The sequence below is a fragment of the Bombina bombina genome, chromosome 5 (genome assembly GCF_027579735.1).
Source record: "Bombina bombina isolate aBomBom1 chromosome 5, aBomBom1.pri, whole genome shotgun sequence".
Lineage (NCBI taxonomy): Eukaryota > Metazoa > Chordata > Amphibia > Anura > Bombinatoridae > Bombina > Bombina bombina.
The window spans coordinates 847,280,403-847,299,235 of NC_069503.1; the positions used below are offsets into that span (position 1 = coordinate 847,280,403).

General features: G+C 36.3%; 1 protein-coding gene across 2 annotated transcripts in view; it reads left to right on the forward strand.

Moving 5' to 3' along the window:
• The window catches only part of TTC39C (tetratricopeptide repeat domain 39C), a 317,517-nt gene extending 301,735 nt beyond the window's left edge, over positions 1-15,782 (forward strand). For both annotated transcript variants that reach the window (XM_053714981.1, XM_053714982.1), the window contains 3 exons: positions 5,210-5,314; positions 13,921-13,959; positions 15,030-15,782. In XM_053714981.1, the coding sequence (XP_053570956.1) occupies positions 5,210-5,314; positions 13,921-13,959; positions 15,030-15,119 (234 nt within the window). In that variant the 3' untranslated portion in view covers positions 15,120-15,782. The remainder of the gene's footprint in view (positions 1-5,209; positions 5,315-13,920; positions 13,960-15,029) is intronic.
• Positions 15,783-18,833: the final 3,051 nt, after the last annotated feature.

An 18,833-nucleotide genomic window follows, 5' to 3' on the forward strand; every position in this document is an offset into this window, starting at 1 on the left:
ATACCTGCAAGTCAAAAATCTCTCAAGAATTATTTAAGATCAGACAAACTATCAGATGCACGGACCAATGCGTTATCTACCTGATTGAATGTGGATGTGGTCTACAATACATAGGTCAGACCACCCGCAAGTTGAAGGACAGGATCCGTGAACATCTTCTTCAAATAAAGTGGAAAAAAACTGATGTACCTCTATACAAACACTTTTTTGAGGCACATGGAGGTAGTAGTAAGAGTCTGAAATATATGGGGATTCACAAATTGACCAAAGATTGGAGAGGAGGTAATATGGAGTCCAAATTACTCAAGAAAGAATCAGAATGGATTTTCAAAATGGATTGTATCTACCCTAGAGGGTTAAATGCCAATTTTGAAATAGTACATCTATTCTGACCACCCCCATTGTTACCCCAAAGGTAGCACTTGTTTCCACTTCCCACAACTATCTTCACCTATACACCCCGTTATAGGTTATGTATTGTTGGTTTCCAGAGCAAAGACCCCCAAAGATGCGTTATATAAGTTAACTCTTAACAATGTGAATAATAGCATTATTGACTACCTAGAAACAATATCCATCATTGAGTTGATATGCTAGTCCCTTTAGGGTCCTTCCCAGGATGTTAGTAATTGCAGTAATTATAACGAGTGATCCAAGACCTCATTTGGATCCTTCTATCAACTAATGCCATAATGTCCTTGTATATAAATATTTGTAGTTATGAGAACAAAATGCATAGATATAATATATGTATATTTTTTGCTTTTTTTCTCCACCCCAAACTCGTCTGTTTTAACAGTAATGGTTTCCCTACTCGTTTACTAATAAAAATATATTGAATATATTTGTACAGTCGTAATTTTTTAAATATGTATTATGTGATTTTAACTATGTAACTTCTGTGAATCCTGGTAGTATATGAGCCTAAAATCAAAATTGTGTATTACAAATTCGTTTTTTTCACCATAGAATGTTTGGTAATATCTATATAACATTTTTTATAACAATTTTTTATAACACATCTATAGTATTTTTATAACCTTTTAACGACATTTTTCTACTAACTCATTAATATAACCACTAGCCTATAAACTACCTCTTAAATAAGGGGTCGGCGACAAAAATCTACACAGTAGGAATTTTTTTTTTTTTTTTTTTTAACATAATAATAATAGATATTATTATTGGATAAATTGCCCACATTTGCTAGCATATGCCCATTTCAAAGATGGAGCCGGAGGTAATACCGGTAAGAAACATATGTCACTTCCGGCTGCAGCCACTTCCGACCAAACCATGTGACTAATACGTCACTTCCGGTCGCGGCTACATCCGGTTTCGCGAGCGCGAATTTTTGGCGCAATTTTTTGGCGCCAATTTTAGATTTTAACATTATTTAAGGTCAGTTTCAATTGAGCCTCACTATTGTCTTGAAAAAGGCCCCATCACAGGGCCGAAACGCGTTGACATTGGAGAGATTTGTGAGGCTCATATATCACCAGGATCAGCTCATAGGGTGAGTCCATTACCTGTTAGACTCAGTCCCTTTAAGCCCTTTGTTTAGTGCACTTTATATATTTTTTCAACAGGTTTCCGGAGACCTTTGGACCCAAGAATTATCCTCATCATCCGACTGTTATTTGGATTAGTTATTCATTGGACCATGGACTTTGATTTTTTATAATTTGTTGTTCTCCCACTAAATTGGGTTTTAATATTGTCATAATTTTGTTTTATATTCCTAGATGCTGGCATATATTGTATTGTATATTTTTAACATTTAGAAATTGGTTTAGGAAACTAATAGCTTTTGATAGTTACAGTAATCAGAAATTTGTTTAGGATACCAATAGCTTCTAATATAACCAAACCTGGTTCTTAGATATAATAGCTAAGGACAGCTCTGGTTATCTACCTGGTCTTTTAGACACTTATGTAATTCACATTTTTATGTTGATTTTATTCACAGATCATACCGGTATTAGATCGTATTATATATATATTTTTTTTGTTATATATATATATTTTTTTATATATATATTTTTTATATATATATTTTTTGGGTTTTTTTGTACGCACATTTCTTGGTACACATTTTTTTCACAAGTGAATATATCTGTTTTCTTTTTTCTCACTAATTTGCGTGTCTATTGCACACCCACCTAAGCATTGATATTATTTTATCCCAATCATCATTTATATTGTTTCATTCCAATCATTATCTTGATGCACTTTTTAGACTCATACCGAGTCGCTCTAAAAAACCGGAATAGTGGTTTTCTTATGCTATAAGTGACCTTTATGTTATAAATAAATTAGTGATCAGTGAAGTTATCTGATCAGGTCGTATTATTAAACTGTGATTTTATACTTTAAAACTAGTGTGTGTTATTAAAAAGGATATATTTTACTCATTCATTTGTTATATTTTTTTTGAACTTTATCGACTTATCCAAATTGGGAATATTGTTTTTAAACTTCTTGGATTCATCTAATTGGTGACATCATTTTATGTAATCTATATATTAAGGTACCTGTAGTTTACTTTAGCCTTTATTGGCGCTCCTATAATTCTTTGTACTGTTAAACTCCCCAGGACCTATTAGGGGGTCCTTTATAGTGCAGCAGGTAAACAGATCTAGGCGCTGTTCTGAACTCCATTTCTATGAATCCAAGGGTTACTCATGGAGTAAGATTAGGATTCCCAGGATATTGTCCTTTCTCCAAGAAGGACTGGAGAAAGGATTGTCAGCTAGTTCCTTAAAATGACAAATATCTGCTTTGTCTATCCTGTTACACAAGCGTCTGGCAGAGGTACTAGACGTTCAAGGGTTTGCTCAGGCTTTAGTCAGAATCAAGCGTGTCTATAAACCTGTGGCTCCGCCATGGAGTTTGAATCTAGTTCTTTGAGTTCTTCAAGGGGTTCCGTTTGAACCTTTACATTCCATAGACATTAAGTTGTTATCTTGGAAAGTTTTGTTTTTGATAGCTATCTCTTCTGCTCGAAGAGTTTCAGAATTATCTGCCTTACATTGTGATTCACCTTACCTGGTGTTCCACGCAGATAAGGTAGTTTTGCGTACCAAGCCTGGTTTTCTTCCTAAAGTTGTTTCTAACAAGAATATTAACCAGGAAATAGTTGTTCCTTCTCTGTGTCCTAATCCATCTTCGAAGAAGGAACGTCTATTACACAATCTTGATGTAGTTTGTGCTTTAAAGTTCTATTTACAAGCAACTAAGGATTTCAGACAAACAAACATCTTCCTTGTTTGTTATCTATTCTGGTAAGAGGAAAGGTCAGAAAGTGACTGCTACCTCTCTTTCCTTTTGGCTGAAAAGCATCATCCGTTTGGCCTATGAGACTACTGGCCAGCAGCCTCCTGAAAGAATTACTGCTCATTCTACCAGAGCAGTGGCTTCCACATGGGCTTTCAAAAATGAGGCTTCTGTTGAACAGATTTGTAAGGCAGCGACTTGGTCTTCACTGCATACTTTTGCCAAATTTTACAAATTCGATACTTTTGCTTCTTCGGCGGCTATTTTTGGGAGAAAGGTTTTGCAAGCAGTGGTGCCTTCCGTTTAAGGTACCTGACTTGTTCCCTCCCTTCATCCGTGTCCTAAAGCTTTGGTATTGGTATCCCACAAGTAAAGGATGAAGCCGTGGACTGGATACAACTTGCAAGAGAAAACAGAATTTATGCTTACCTGATAAATTACTTTCTCTTGCGGTGTATCCAGTCCACGGCCCGCCCTGGCATTTAAGTCAGGTAAAACATTTTTTGTTTAAACTACAGTCACCACTGCACCCTATGGTTTCTCCTTTTTCTTCCTAACCTTTGGTCGAATGACTGGGGGGTGGAGCTAGAGGGGGAGCTATATGGACAGCTTTGCTGTGTGCTCTCTTTGCTACTTGCTGTAGGGAATGAGAATATCCCACAAGTAAAGGATGAAGCCGTGGACTGGATACACCGCAAGAGAAAGTAATTTATCAGGTAAGCATAAATTCTGTTTTTATAACATTTGATAGGAATGATAGAAAGAAGAAATAAACTATGTATAATATTGTGCTAAAGGGGAGATTCCAGTGTACAAATAGGATGGTCCATTTCCTTAGCATTTTATTTTTAAATACTTCTTGTGCTGCTTCATATGTGCAAGGATATGTATGTATGATCCAGTCATCGTCTGCAGTGGCACGTGGGCATTGTGTTTGCATGACTTGACTTTAAAGGGATAGAAAAGTAAAAAATGGGAGCATTTCAGTTTTAAATATAAGCATTTTTGCATCATACTTTCTTTAGCAAAAATGCTTCTAGTAAAAGTCATTACTGTTTTTCAGTGAAATATGCACATACCCAGTGAAGGCCTTTGAACCATTATTCAAAAACCACAGTTTCTCAGAGAATCTGCAGTGGCTTATATGACACAGATTATTTCTTTAGAAGCTATGCACATGTGGTATCTGAATACTGGTGCACGGGCCCTGACAGCATATGTGTGTATGCTACAGATAAACAGTACTAACTCTTACAAGAAACATTTCAGCTAATGGAATTATGTTGCAAAATGCTTCTATTTTAAATTGGGGGTAAGTTACGCAGCAGGGGTAAGTTACGCAGCGATGGCAACAAATTGTAAATATATATGTATATGCTTATATACATATATATTTATGTGTTTATATGTAAATATACACATATTAACACATAAATATATATTTACAGGGAACACACAGTCCCTATAGACTGTAATGTAAAGGCGCTTTTTAGTGCACCCTACAGCCGTCAACTTTAGCCCCAAAAACTGCTAAGTTAAGTTACTTTATTAAAAAAATAAAGCTGCTACTATCTTTATTTTTTAATAAAGTATATTACACTTGATTTTGGGGGCATTTGGTGGACGTTTATAAAATTAACTATAACAGCTTGCGGTAGCAATACCCAGCCACTTGTTATGGCTGGTTATTTATTGCGCGCCTGCAAACAGGCACTTGTAATCTAGGCCTAAATCTTTACTTCCAGCTCTGACTAAATTGTGCTCCACTTGTAATCTGGCCCTGAGTTTCTTTTGGAATGGTGTACTGTGACTGCTGTCTTTTCTTATATGTTCCATTGTTGTTGTGAACAACCAAATCTACCTACATTTACAAGACTAAGAATCTTTATTATGAAGAACCATTTATCTGAAATCTGAATATCTTTTTCTTTAGTTTTTACAACGTGCAATTAAAGATGAATTGGGACGTCAGCAAAATCTTTATATCCAGCCATATGCTTGCTATGAGCTTGGCTGCATTTGGTTGGAGAATCCTGAGGTACGTCTGCATACTATGAAGTATATCTTTGGATTATAATGATCACACATTTTACATTCACCTCAGAGGCTGTTCTAGCACTTCAATTCTGAAAAAAATAAACTGCCTTAAACTTGCAAGACAAGATTGCATTACATTATTATTATTATACTTTATTTATTAATTGACAACAAACTCTCCAGTGCTGTCCATGGGTACAAAAGATAAAAGTACAATGATGATACAATATTCTTAAGAGACAGGACAAAATGTATCTAACAAATACAGGAAGAATTGAGGGCCCTATTCCTGTTGGAATTTACAATCTAGAAGGGTAAGAAACAGGAGGTGAGGACTGCGAGGGTGAGAATGATGTTAGTACATAGTTAGATGAAGGCAATTATTAGGTAGGTGGAATTCATTAGTTACTGACTTGGGTGGTAGATTCCTTGAACAAAATGTCTTTAGGGAGCGTTTAAAAGAGGACAGATTAGGGGAAAGTCTGACAGCTAGAGGAAGTGCATTCAAGTGGGTTGGTGTCGCATGAGAGAAGTCCTGCAGTCTAGCATGGCAGGAGGTGATAGTAGAAGATGGAAGGAGCAGGTCATTGTTGGATCTTAGGCGGCAGGCTGGGGTATATTTGTTGATTATTGAGGACAGGTAGTGGGGTGCAGAGTTGGTAAGGGCTTTGTAGGTCAGAGTGAGAATTGTAAATTTAATTCTGCTGTGAATGGAGACCCCGTGAAGGGACTCGGAGAGGAGCAGCAGATACAGTGCAGCGGAAAAGGTGGATTAGCCTAGCAGAGGCACTTAGGATGGATTGAAGGGGAGAGGTTGGAGAGGGGTAGGCTAGTTAGTAGGTTATTACAGTAGTCAAGTCAGGAAATTACCTAGGAGATTAGTTGCTTAGCGGTGTCGGCGCTCAGAAACAGACACATTTTGGAGATATTGCGTAGGTGGTTGCGGCTGGATTAAAAGAGAATTTGGATGTGAGGAATGAAGGACAGATTGGAGTCAAGTGTAAATTCAAGGCTGCGGACTAGGGGTGATGGGGAGATAGTAGTGCCAACAACAGTGATAGAAAAGTCAGAACTGAAATGGAGCTAGAGAGGGGAAGGGGAATTAGAAGGTGCTCGGTGTTGGACATGTTAACCTTGAGGTGGTCAGAGGCCATCCAGGAAGAAATGCCAGATAAGCAGACTTTGACATGAGAAAGGACAGAGGGAGAGAGAGCGGGGGGTGGAGAGGTAGATCTGAGTATCATCAGCATAGAGGTGATAACTGAAGCCATAGCTGTTAAGTTTACCCAGAAGAAGTATAATTAGAGAAGAGTAGAGGACCCAGGACAGAGACTTGAGATTCTCCAACAGACAGAGGCAATCAAGAGGAGGAGTCACCAGCAAATGAGACAGAAAAGGACCTGTTTGAGAGATACATGAGGAAAGGGCCATTTTAATGAACACTGTAGTGCAAAAATTACACGCTTTGAATTGTAAAAGCATATCATTTTAGCATTATTGACCCTGCACGTTAAAGTACCACTCGGTAGCTACAGAGAACTGCTCCTCCCATGCAGATAAGCAGCAGACCTCTGAGATTCCCCACCAGCACTTTTACTATGTGTTTACACCATTTGTGGGTTCTAAACACATGGACTTGCAGGGTTAGTAATGCTAAAATGAAATGTAATTTTTGCACTTTAAAGTCCCTTTAAATAAGAAAAGCAGCAATAAGCAGTAGAAACCTGGTTAAATCATAACTATAGATTTGATCCAGATCCAGATTATTGCACGTTCCCTAGTTTTAATGCTGGTTAGTAGGATTACTTGCTCCAAGTTTTAAGTTAAAAGGACATGGAAGTCAAAACTTTCATGATTCAGATACAACATGCAGTCTTAAACACATTTCCAGTAAACTTATATTATGTAATTCACTCTTGGTATTTTTTGTTGAAAAGTATACCTAAGTAGACTCGGCAGGGAAGAGGGTGCACATAATTTGAGAACCATATGGCTGCCCCTGGTGTTTTGCGGTTTTCAACAAAGGATACCAAGAGAACAACAATTTTGATAAAAGAAGTACAGGAAGGAGAGAGTATATATAGGAAAAGGAGGGAAGTCATAAGAATTTATGGGGATTTTTTATTCCTAAAGCCACACTGTGTTAAGCTTTATAATTCATGATTCCATAGTTTACACTGCCAAAAGTATAGATTATTAAAGGACCATAATAGTTTATAAATGACATGCTCTAATTCTTTAGATTATTGACTCTGTACTACTGTGTGTTAAGCCCTCGTAAAGGAGTTAAACACATGGTAGAAGTGCCGCTCCAGCAGTGTTCTGCGGGTCCCAAGAAGTTCTTCTACCAGTGACTCCTTTTACAGGGGTTAAACACACAGTAGTGTAAGGTCAATAGTCTTAAAATTACATTTGCTAACAAATTAGAGCATGTCATTTTCTTTCATGTAAGTGGTAAGAGTCCATGTGCTAGTGACGTATGGGATATTCATTCCTACCAGGAGGGGGGCAGAGTTTCCCAAACCTCAAAATGCCTATAAGTTCACCCCCCACCTCACTCATACCTCAGTTTTACAAACTTTGCCTTCGTTGGAGGATGGTAAAGCAAATCGTGCTTGATTTCTTCTGTGAAAGGCGCTTCTAAGCATTTTGAAGCCCAATTCCTCTCAAAGTACAGTGATTGTCTGAGGGATGTGAAGGGAGTATTGTCTGATGATGCAATGTTTTCACCTATGGGAAATCTATTCTAAGGCTCTCTGTAAATGCGGTCGTGGGGATTCATCTGCCACCTCCCTTTACAGATTGACAATATACTCTTCTACCTTTACCTCTGCTGATATGTTTCAGTACTGGTTTGGCTGTCTGCTATATTTGGATGGGTGTCTTCAGGTAAGTATATATCTTTTTTTAAGACACTCTCAGCTATGTTTGGCACTTTATATTTTAAAGTTTTCATATATATTGCATATATTTGCCATGAGTCAGGTCTATGTTTATTTCCCTTTGCAGTCTAACAGTTTCAGCATGGAAAATTACGTTTTGGAAGAAATTTTAGTAATTTTTTCTTACCTGGGGTTCCAGCTAGTTGTAACGTTGGTCTGTTTTTTTTCACGGGCAAATTAGGCTTGCGATGACGCAAAATGCTTCTATTTATTGCGTTATTCTTGACGCGAATATTTTTGGCGCAGGGTTTGCGTTTGTTGTGACGCGAGTCACGTCATTTCTTGCGTCTTTGCTGACATGATTTTTTTGGCATGCCTGTTATGACGCGAATTGTGTAATTTCCTGTTAAAGGGACATAATACTCATATGCTAAATCACTTGAAACTGGTGCAGTATAACTGTAAAAAGCTGACAGGAAAATATCACCTGAGCATCTCTATGTAAAAAAGGAAGATATTTTACCTCACAATCTCCTCAGCTCAGCAGAGTAAGTTCTGTGTAAAAAGTTATACTTCACCTGCTCCCAGCTGCAGGTAAAAAAAAAAAAAAATGAAGAAATGAACAGCAGCCAATCAGCATCAACAGTGCTGAGGTCATGAACTCTTACTGTGATCTCAGGAGATTTGACTTATCTCTCATGAGATTTCATAGTAAACTTCCTTTACCTGATTGGTGAAATAATATGAGAGTTCACGATGCTCATCCCCTAAGATGTCCCAGGACAGACACACTAAAATGCTGCTTAGAAATCCTTTACAATGGGAGGTGGCTACTGAGCAACTTTTGAGGTAAAATATCTTTCTTTTTTACATAGAGATGTTCAGGAGATATTTTCTAGTCAGCTTTTTACAGCTATGCTGCATCACTTTCAAGTGTTTAAACATTTGGGTATTATGGCCCTTTAACTTTGGTGCCAAAAGTTTTTTTCTCTGCATTTGCCTCATCTTTGTTAGCGTAATTTTTGGTGCCAAAAAAATGTATTATTTTAAGTCTCTCCCTCTTTTGTTCTTTGCTTTCATTTGTTACAGAGGGCTATGATGTTTGTTTTTGTTTTGCATTAATATTTTTTCATAAGCATTTTTTCCCATTCCTGAAACTATTTTGAGGAAATTGAATATTTTGTTTAAATGTTATTTTTTTTCTTTTTTGTTATATTTTGCTAGATGTCTCAAACTGATTCTGCCTCTGATGTTACTGTAAGAACCAAGTTGCCTGAAAACAAATCTACCAAAGCTAAGTGTGTATGTTGTAAATTGGCTGATCTTCCTTCTTCAGCTCAAATATGTGGCACTTGTTATGAGAAATTTTTCATGCTGATAATGTTTCTATAAGTACAAATACATCTACTGTTAAACCTTCACAGTCTAATGTACATGATATTCCTGTAGATATAAAAGATTATATTGCTGCAGCCATAGAGAAGGCTATGACTGCTATTCCACCTTCAAATAAACGTAAAAGGTCTCTCCTTCTCATAAATCTGATGAGATTTGTATTGATCAACAGCATACCAAAGTATTTTCTGCTGATGAGGATTCCTCTGGCTCAGAGGATCCTACTTCAGACACTGAAATTGATAAATCAACCTTTCTATTTAAGATTGAATATATTCGTTCTTTGTTAAAGGAAGCATTGTTTACTTTTGGTATTGAGAAATCTAGTCCTCTTGATAACAAGAATAGCAAACGTTTGAATTCTGTTTTTAAGACTTCTGAGATTACTCCTGAAGTTTTTCCTATTCCAGATGCTATCTCTAATATGGTTACTAAGGAATGGTCTAAGCCTGGCACTTTTTTAAATCCTTCTTCTAGGTTTAAAAAATTGTATCCTTTACCTGTGTCCAATTTAGAACTTTGGGAGAAAGTTCCTAAGGTTGATGGCGCTATTTCTACTCTTGCCAAATGTACTACTATTCCTATGGAAGATAGTACTTCTTTTAAGGATCCCTTAGATATGAAGATTATAAATATGCCTTCCTAAGATAAGATTCATACTGGCTATATTCTTAGACCTGCTATTTCTATAGCTGTTGTTGCTGCTGCTTCAACTTTTGGCTAGACAGTCTAGCACAGCAGTTATCAGATCCTGATTTGTCTAGCATTGTTCTTTTACTTCAACATGCAAATCCAATATTTTATAAATAAATAAATTAATAAATAAATAATTTCATTTGTGATGCTATATTTGATATTGTTAAAATTAATATCAAATCTATGTTGTTAGCCATTCTATCTAGAAGAGCTCTATGGCTTAAATCATGAAATGCTGATATGGTGTCTAAATCTAGATTACTATCTCTATATTTTCAAGGTAATAATTTATTTGGTTCTCAATTGGATTCTATTATCTCCACTATCACTGGGGGTAAGGGAGTTTTTCTGCCCCGAGATAAGAAATCTAAGGGTAAATTTAAAGCTCCCATTTTCGTTCCTTTTGTCAGAATAAAGAACAGAAAACCACTCCTTCCCCTAAGGCCTCTGGTTACAATTGGAGACCATCCATGAATTGGAATAAATCCAAGCCTTATAAGAAACCAAATACAGCCCCTTAGACTGCATGAAGGTGCGGCCCTCAAATCAGTTCAACTGGTTGGGGGCAGATTGAAATTGTTTCAATACATTTGGGCAGATTCTGTCCAAAATCAGTGGATTCAGGATATTGTTTCTCGGGGGTATCTAATAGGTTTCAGAATAAGACCTCTCAGGGGAAGATTCTTTCCCATGTTCCAACAAACCCTGTGAAGGTTCAGGCTTTTCTGAAGTGTGTTTCAGATCTAGAGCTTTCAGGGGTAATTGTTCCAGTTACTCAACAGGAACAGGGTTTGTGTTTTTATTCAAATCTGTTCATTGTCCCAAAGAAGGAAGATTTGTTCAGACCAATTCTGGATCCGAAAACTCTAAATCGTTCTGTAAGAGTTCCATCTTTCAAGATGGTGACTATAAGGACTATTCTGCTTTTTGTTCAGCAAGGTCATTTCATGTCAACAATAGACTTACAGGATGCTTATCTTCACATTCCGATTCATCCAGACCACTATCGGTTTCTGAGATTCTCCTTTCTAGATGAGCATTACCAATTTGTCACTCTTCCGTTTGGCTTAGCGACAGCTCTGAGAATCTTTTCTAAGGTTCTCTGAGCCCTTCTATCTGTAATCAGAGAGCAGGGTATTGCAGTGTTTCCTTATTTGGACGATATTTTGGTACTAGCTCAATCTTTTCATTTAGCAGAATCTCACACAAAAGAGTTTCTTGATTCCTCAGACAAGGGTCACCTTTTTAGGTTTCCAGATAGATTCAGCGTCCATGACTCTTTCTCTAACAGACAAGAGACGAATGAAGTTAGTTTTAGTTTGTCTAAACCTTCAGTCTCTATCATTCCCTTCAGTGACTATGTGCATGTAAGTTTTAGGTCTCATGACTGCGGCATCAGACGTGATTCCCTTTGCTCGTTTTCATATGAGACCTCTACAGTTTGCATGTTGCACCAATCATGCAGGGATTATACTCAGATATTACAGTTGATATACTTAAATCCCAACATTCAACACTCTCTTTGACTTTGTGGTTAAATCATCACCTTATTGTTCAAGGGGCCTCCTTTGTTCCTCCTTCCTGGACTGTGATCACAACAGATGCAAGTCTTTCTGGTTGGGGAGCTCTCTGGGGGTCTCTGACAGCACAAGAGGTTTGGGAACCTCAGGAGGGGAGGTTACCAATCAATATTTTAGAGCTCCATGCTATTTTCAGAGCTCTTCAGGCTTGGCCTCTATTGAAGAGAGAACTTTATATTCCATTTCAAACAATGTCACTACAGTGCCATATGTCAATCATCAAGGGGGGACTCGCAGTCCTTTATCAATGAAAGAAGTATCTCTGATACTTTCTTGGGCGGAATCCAACTCTTGTCAAATTTCTGCGATTCATATCCCAGGAGTAGACAATTAGGAAGCAGATTATCTCAGTTGTAAGACTTTACATCTGGAGAGTGGTCTCTCCATCCAGATGTGTTTTCAATTGGTACAGATGTGGGGTCCTCCAGAAAAATATCTGATGGCCTTGCGTCTGAACAAGAAGCTTCCAAGATGCCTTTCCAGATCCAAGGATCCTCAGGCGGAGATAGTGGATGCTCTAGCAGTTCCTTGGTTTTACCAACCTGCTTACATTTTTCCGCCTCTTGTTCTTCTTCCAAGGGTGATCTTCAAGATCATAATGGAACAATCTTATGTGTTTCTGATATGGATGGTTTGGATAAGGGTTTGTTTGCAAATACTTTGAAAGGACAAATTTCTGCTCTTTCTGTTTTATTTCATAGAAAGATTGCTAAACTTCCTGACATTCACTGTTTTTTTCAGGCTTTGATTCATATCAAACCTGTTATTAAATCAATTTCTCCTCCTTGGAGTCTCAATTTGGTTTTGAAGACTTTACAGGCTCCTCCTTTTGAACCTATGCATTCTATGGACATTAAATTGCTTTCTTGGAAAGTATTATTTCTTTTGGTTATCTCTTCTGCTAGAAGAGTTTCTGAACTGTCTGCTCTCTCCTTATTTGATATTCCATCAAGATAAAGCTGTTTTGCGGACTTCATTTAAATTTTTGCCTAAAGTTGTGAATTCTAACAACACTAATAGGGAACTTGTTGTTCCTTCTTTATGTCCTAATCCTAAGAATTCTCTTGAAAGCTCTTTACATTCTTTGGATGTGGTAAGAGCTTTGAAATATTATGTTGAGGCCACTAAGGATTTCAGAAAGACTTCTAGTCTTTTTGTTATTTTTTCCAGGAAAGGTCAGAAAGCTTCTGCTATTTCTCTGGCTTCTTGGTTGAGACTTTTGATTCACAAAGCTTATTTGGAGGCGGGGCAGTCTCCGCCTCAGAGGATTACAGCTCATTCTACTAGATCAGTTGCCACTTCTTGGGCTCTTAAGAATGAAGCTTCAGTTGATCAAATTTGCAAAGCACCAACTTGGTCTTCTTTGCATAAGTTTACTAAATTTTACCATTTTTATGTGTTGATTCTTTGGAAGCAGTCTTTGGTAGAAAGGTTCTTCAGGCAGTTGTCTCTGTTTGATTCTAATGCCTTTGTTTTTGAGTTTTTTTGAAATTTAAAACAAAAAAACTTCTCAGCGGAAATAGCTGTTTTTATTTTATCCCTCCCTCTCTAGTGACTCGTGGACTTCCACATCTTGGGTATTGTATCCCATACGTCACTAGCTCATGGACCCTTGCCACTTACATGAAAGAAAACATAATTTATGTAAGAACTTACCTGATAAATTCATTTATTTCATAGTGGCAAGAGTCCATGAGACCCACCCCTTTTTTTAGGGTTATAATTTTTTTGTATAAAGCGCATTATTTTTTCCAGTTCCTCTTTTTGTATGCTTTTTACTCCTTTTTTACACCTCACTTCTTGGCTAAACGTTAAACTGAGGTATGAGTGAGGTGGAAGGTGTATTTATAGGCATTTTGAGGTTTGGGAAACTTTGCCCCCTCCTGGTAGGAATGTATATCCCATACGTCACTAGCTCATGGACTCTTGCCACTATGAAAGAAACTTATCAGGTAAGTTCTTACATAATAAGTTTTTTTTACTATTATATCCCTTTAAATAAAGTATCACAGCAATAAAGTATCTTACTAATTGTATGTCTCTTTCTTTTGCAGACTGTTGCAAAAGGCAAAGCTTTGCTTTTCCAGGCTAAGGTAAACTTCACTTGTATAATTGCTTTGTGAGACTGAGAAAATAATTATTTTTCACATGATGCTAATTATAGTAAATATTAGGAAATTCAAACTAGGATTGAATAAAAAATAGCAAATATTTAAGATACATGAAAGGTGATTTTTAAAAATAATTTTAATATATTTCCTCCTTTGAAAGATTTTTGTGCACATGAGCAGTTGAGCATTCGCTTGACACATGCACCTGACTCTTGCTCGTAAAATGTGCAGAAGGTGACGCCGCTCAAACATATTGCAAAAATGTCTCTATATAAATTTGAAAGGCACTGATAACAAAAATTTTACCGGTCATTGCAGATCAGTTGATATAAAAAATATTTCAAATAATATTTACATGTAAGTTCAGTTGCTTGTCGTTAAATACGTATTTATTGTCGAGATTGACTAGATATCTTAGGGTACTGAAAAAAATAAGCAGTCACTTGTAATTTGGGTAAAAAAACACTTTATAGAAAATATGTATTCATATTAAAAAATCTAGTCTTTTCCATGGGTACAAATGGTTTTAGCCAACAATCTGACACGTTCCAGTCTGTTGACCGTAATCATAGAAGCTCATCTCTTAGGTTGTCACAGCCAAAAGCTCAGATGATCATAGAACTAGGACTGGTGATGAGAAGATCCCAAATTGTTAATAGTATTATTACTAGAGCATAATTGTTCTTAAAGGGACAGTAAAACATTTTCCAATATTTTGTTTGCCTATTTACCTCAGGTCTATGCTGCCTCCTCTCAACTGTAAGTGGTACAGCCAGTCAGAGGCATCCATCAAACACAGCAGAGAGCACTCCTGAAACTTTGCTTTGGTATCTTAAACAAGTAAATGGGGAGATGTTGTAGCCTACATTCAGTATTAAGTGGAGAGTTCCACTATATTTGCAATATTTATAATACATTGCACAAAATAAAATATTCACTGTTTATTTAATCTTGAAATATCTCCTGGCTCTCTGTGTTTTTATCTCAGTGTATCCTATTAAACTATCATTACGTTTTACCTTGTGCCTTTCTCCCTTTCCCTTTGGTTTTAGGAGGAATATACAGGATATGACTTTGAGAACAGATTGCACGTACGGATCCACGCAGCTTTAGCATCACTTAGAGAAGTGGTTCCGCAATGACAACAGTGAGCTGTGACTTCTCTATCCCACATCGGTTCCTGCACTTTAATATGAAGCAGAGGAACAAAATGACTGAGCGTGGGTGAAACGGGTGAATCTCCTCTGAAAGCCACCTGTGCCAGAGATATGGGACATTCTATACAGCAGCAGCATAGTTGGGCTGACACTGATTTCAGTTCCTTTTTTTAGACCTTGGAAAGAAAAAAAAAAAAAGAAAAGATAAGAAACCTTATTTAAGAATATTTTGGGCTTGAAAGACTGTGTGATAGCTGTTATTATCCTCAGATTCTTCACAGACCAGCAGATTACATCTCTGCACATGAAACTAAGCATCAGTTCTGCTCAGCGGGCCATAAATGTGTTAAGCACCACCATACTATGTGTCTAGGTGTGACACAAACCACGTTCCTAGTTTTGTACATTGTATGTGTGGTATGTACTTTAGTTTTTTGTACCACTGTACTTTGTGTGTGTGGTAGCTATCTCACTCTGTTGTTCGTATGGTATGTAACTTTCAGAACATGCATTTAGCATTAATGTTAATTTACTCAGGAGTATGTAGATCCCACTGGCTATTGCCCCAGAACAAACTAAAGACAAGTACAATATGTAAAGATATATACTACTGTAAAATTAAAAGCGTTAGCTTTATTTTTAAACAAATTTCTTTATTTTACTATTTATTTGCTTCTGCACAGGGGCTGTGCTTCTGTGGTGCTCCATATTAGGATCCAGCTGGTGAGCCAATCAGGAGCAGGCATACATGAATATGCTCCAATGAATGGCTGTATCCTCATCTGTAGCAGAATGAGGCTTCAGGAGTTTTATATTGGCTGCATGTTTAACCTTTCTGGGGGGGAAAAAAAGCTTAAATCATAGTAAAAAGGGTTTGTTTAAAAACTAAATTCTATAACAAAATAGAGTATATTAGTTTTTCCACTAGAATGTCTCTTTAGTCTTTATAAAGTTTTTCAGCACTTAGCAAAACAACTTTATAGATTGAGTACAATTATTCATCAAGTAATTTTTTAACAAGCTCACATTGAAACATGAGGAAGCCTATATAGACCACCAAGCAGCAACAGGGAATGGGTGAATCCTGCACATGGAAGCCACATTGTTTTGAATTAATCAAACTAAATGTCAAATCTTTGTTTGACATTTTGTTTTTTTGTCATAAAATGTTAATTGTCCTATTTAAAAAAAAAAATTAAATATTGTAATATTGACCTTTGATTACTGATTCTCATATACTTCATTGTAAGTCTATTGGAATCAATATTCAAAATGTAATAATAAAATTTTATGTATGAATATTTTACATTGAATATTCAAATTTTAGCATACAACATTCAAATTATACATTTACAGGATTTGAATAACAATAATATTCATACTACTAGAAATATTGGAATTGCAAAACAAATATCAAGGGAAATATTCATTATGCAGTGTGTGTGTGTATGTATATATATATGTATGTGTGTGTGTATGTATATATATGTGTGTGTATATATATATATATATATATATATATATATATATATATATATATATATATATATATATATATATATATATATATATATATATATATATTACAAAAAGTGAATCCACCCTCCAGGGTCAGCTGCCTGGGTGCAAATATGCAAAGTATACAAACCAAAGAAAGATGCACTCACAGGATTTGTGTTATCAATGTGTCAAAGATTTATTGACGTTTCGAGGATTAAACCATCCCCTTCATCAGAATAAAGAAATGTGTCAAACACCGCTCTGTAGATTACATGTCTTGTATTGCATTTAATCCTCGAAACGTCAATAAATCTTTGGGACACATTGATAACACAAGTCCTGTGAGTGCATCTTTCTTTGGTGTATATATTCAGAATGAGTTATTCATTGTGCAAATGAATTACAAAGTTTTCCTTAGTTTCTAACATTCGGATTTATTAGAACAGAAATTAAAATATCTTTATTTGCAAAGCTATTTTGAGTTGCACTTCTTTCCTAATATATCCATTGTCCAGTGGAGTAAATACAGGGGTCTCAAAAGTCTCAATTGAGACTGGTTCCACAACTCTAGGTGTCCTATAGTGCCTTGCAATAATCTGCACCATATCTGACCCCTCTGTGTAATCCCCTGTAAAAAGTGGCTCACAGTTTAAAAGGACATAAAAGTACAAAAAGAAAATGCTCTAATGTGTCAGAACATTGTATTATTGTTCTATTGCTTGCATGTAATTGGGTTAAATACATATATTTTAAAGTCTGCTGCAGAGCAGGAATGTACTACTGAGAGTTAGCTTAACACATCTGAGGCATGTGTGTAACCACCAATCAGCTAGCTCCCAGTAATACATTGCTACTTCTGAGCCTATAATAGGATTGAAAACACTTTTAGAATATCAAGCTCTATCTTAAACAATAAAGTTTAATTTTGACTCTCATGTCCCTTTAAGGAAAATGTATGGATTTGCTTTTACAATATAGTTGCAGGGTTTCCAAGAGGTCTGTCACTGTGTTGCTGTACAGAATGGCATATACCACCATATTTGTACAGGAAGTCTCCACAAATGCATATCACCTGGCACTAATTAACCAAGGGGGAGGATTTTAATCACGGACAAGATCTTTTTTCTCCTATGTGGCTGCAGGCTCAGGTTCTGCATATTGTAAACAGTCAAAAATGGGGGCCCTATCACATCCTTTGCCCTTGGACTCATTATGGTCTAGTTACCAGTTTCACTGAACACTGAGGATAACTTTGGTATTCATTTGCCCAACAAATAATGAATCCCACAGATTTGCCCATATGTTAACTATAATATGACTAATGTGCAGCATAATAGTTTAAGAGTCTTGTGTCTTGTCTTGTTTTGTTTTTTTATGTATCACAAGAATCAACTTACATTTGCTTCCTGGCACACAACATGACATTGTTAGTACTCTGTGCATGGTTTAACTCTGCTAAAGAACATTTAAAGGGAAACTTTTATAGTTTTATTGTTCTAGTACATGCAGATAAGATTAACTACTGCTTCGAACTTGCCTAAATTAACGTTACACAGCTCTTTAAATGAACATTGCCATAGGGCATTGCATGTACAATACATATAAACTACATTACATTTTTAATGGATGGCCCTGTTAAAAGCAACATTTTTCTTAAATTATTATTATGAAATTGTGTCCCTGATCACCATTACAGTTCTAGACGTTATGCTTAGCCATCAGCAAGATATTTGAGTAGGTTGTGCACAAACATTCTCTTCCTATTCATTTAAACTTTTGTTTCAATTTCAGCTTTTTTGCTGTCCAAAAAAAGCCATGTTTAAAGGGGCATGAAACCCATTTTTTTTCTTTTATGATTCAGATAGAGAATATAAATTTAAAAAAGTTTCTAATTTACTTCTATTATTAAATTTGCTTTGTTCTCATGTTATTCTTTGTTGAAGAGGTATTTAGATAGGTATTGTGCACTTGTCTGGGACACTGCATGACAGGAAATAGTGCTGCCATCTTGTGCTCTTGTAAATGTATAACATTGTTGTAAAACTGCTGCCATATACAGTCCTGGCCAAAAGTTCTGAGAATGACACAAAGTCTGCTGCTTCCGTATTTTTAGATCTTTTTGTCAGTTGTTACTATGGTATACTGAAGTATAATTATAAGCATTTCATAAGCGTCAAAGGCTTTTATTGACAATTACAT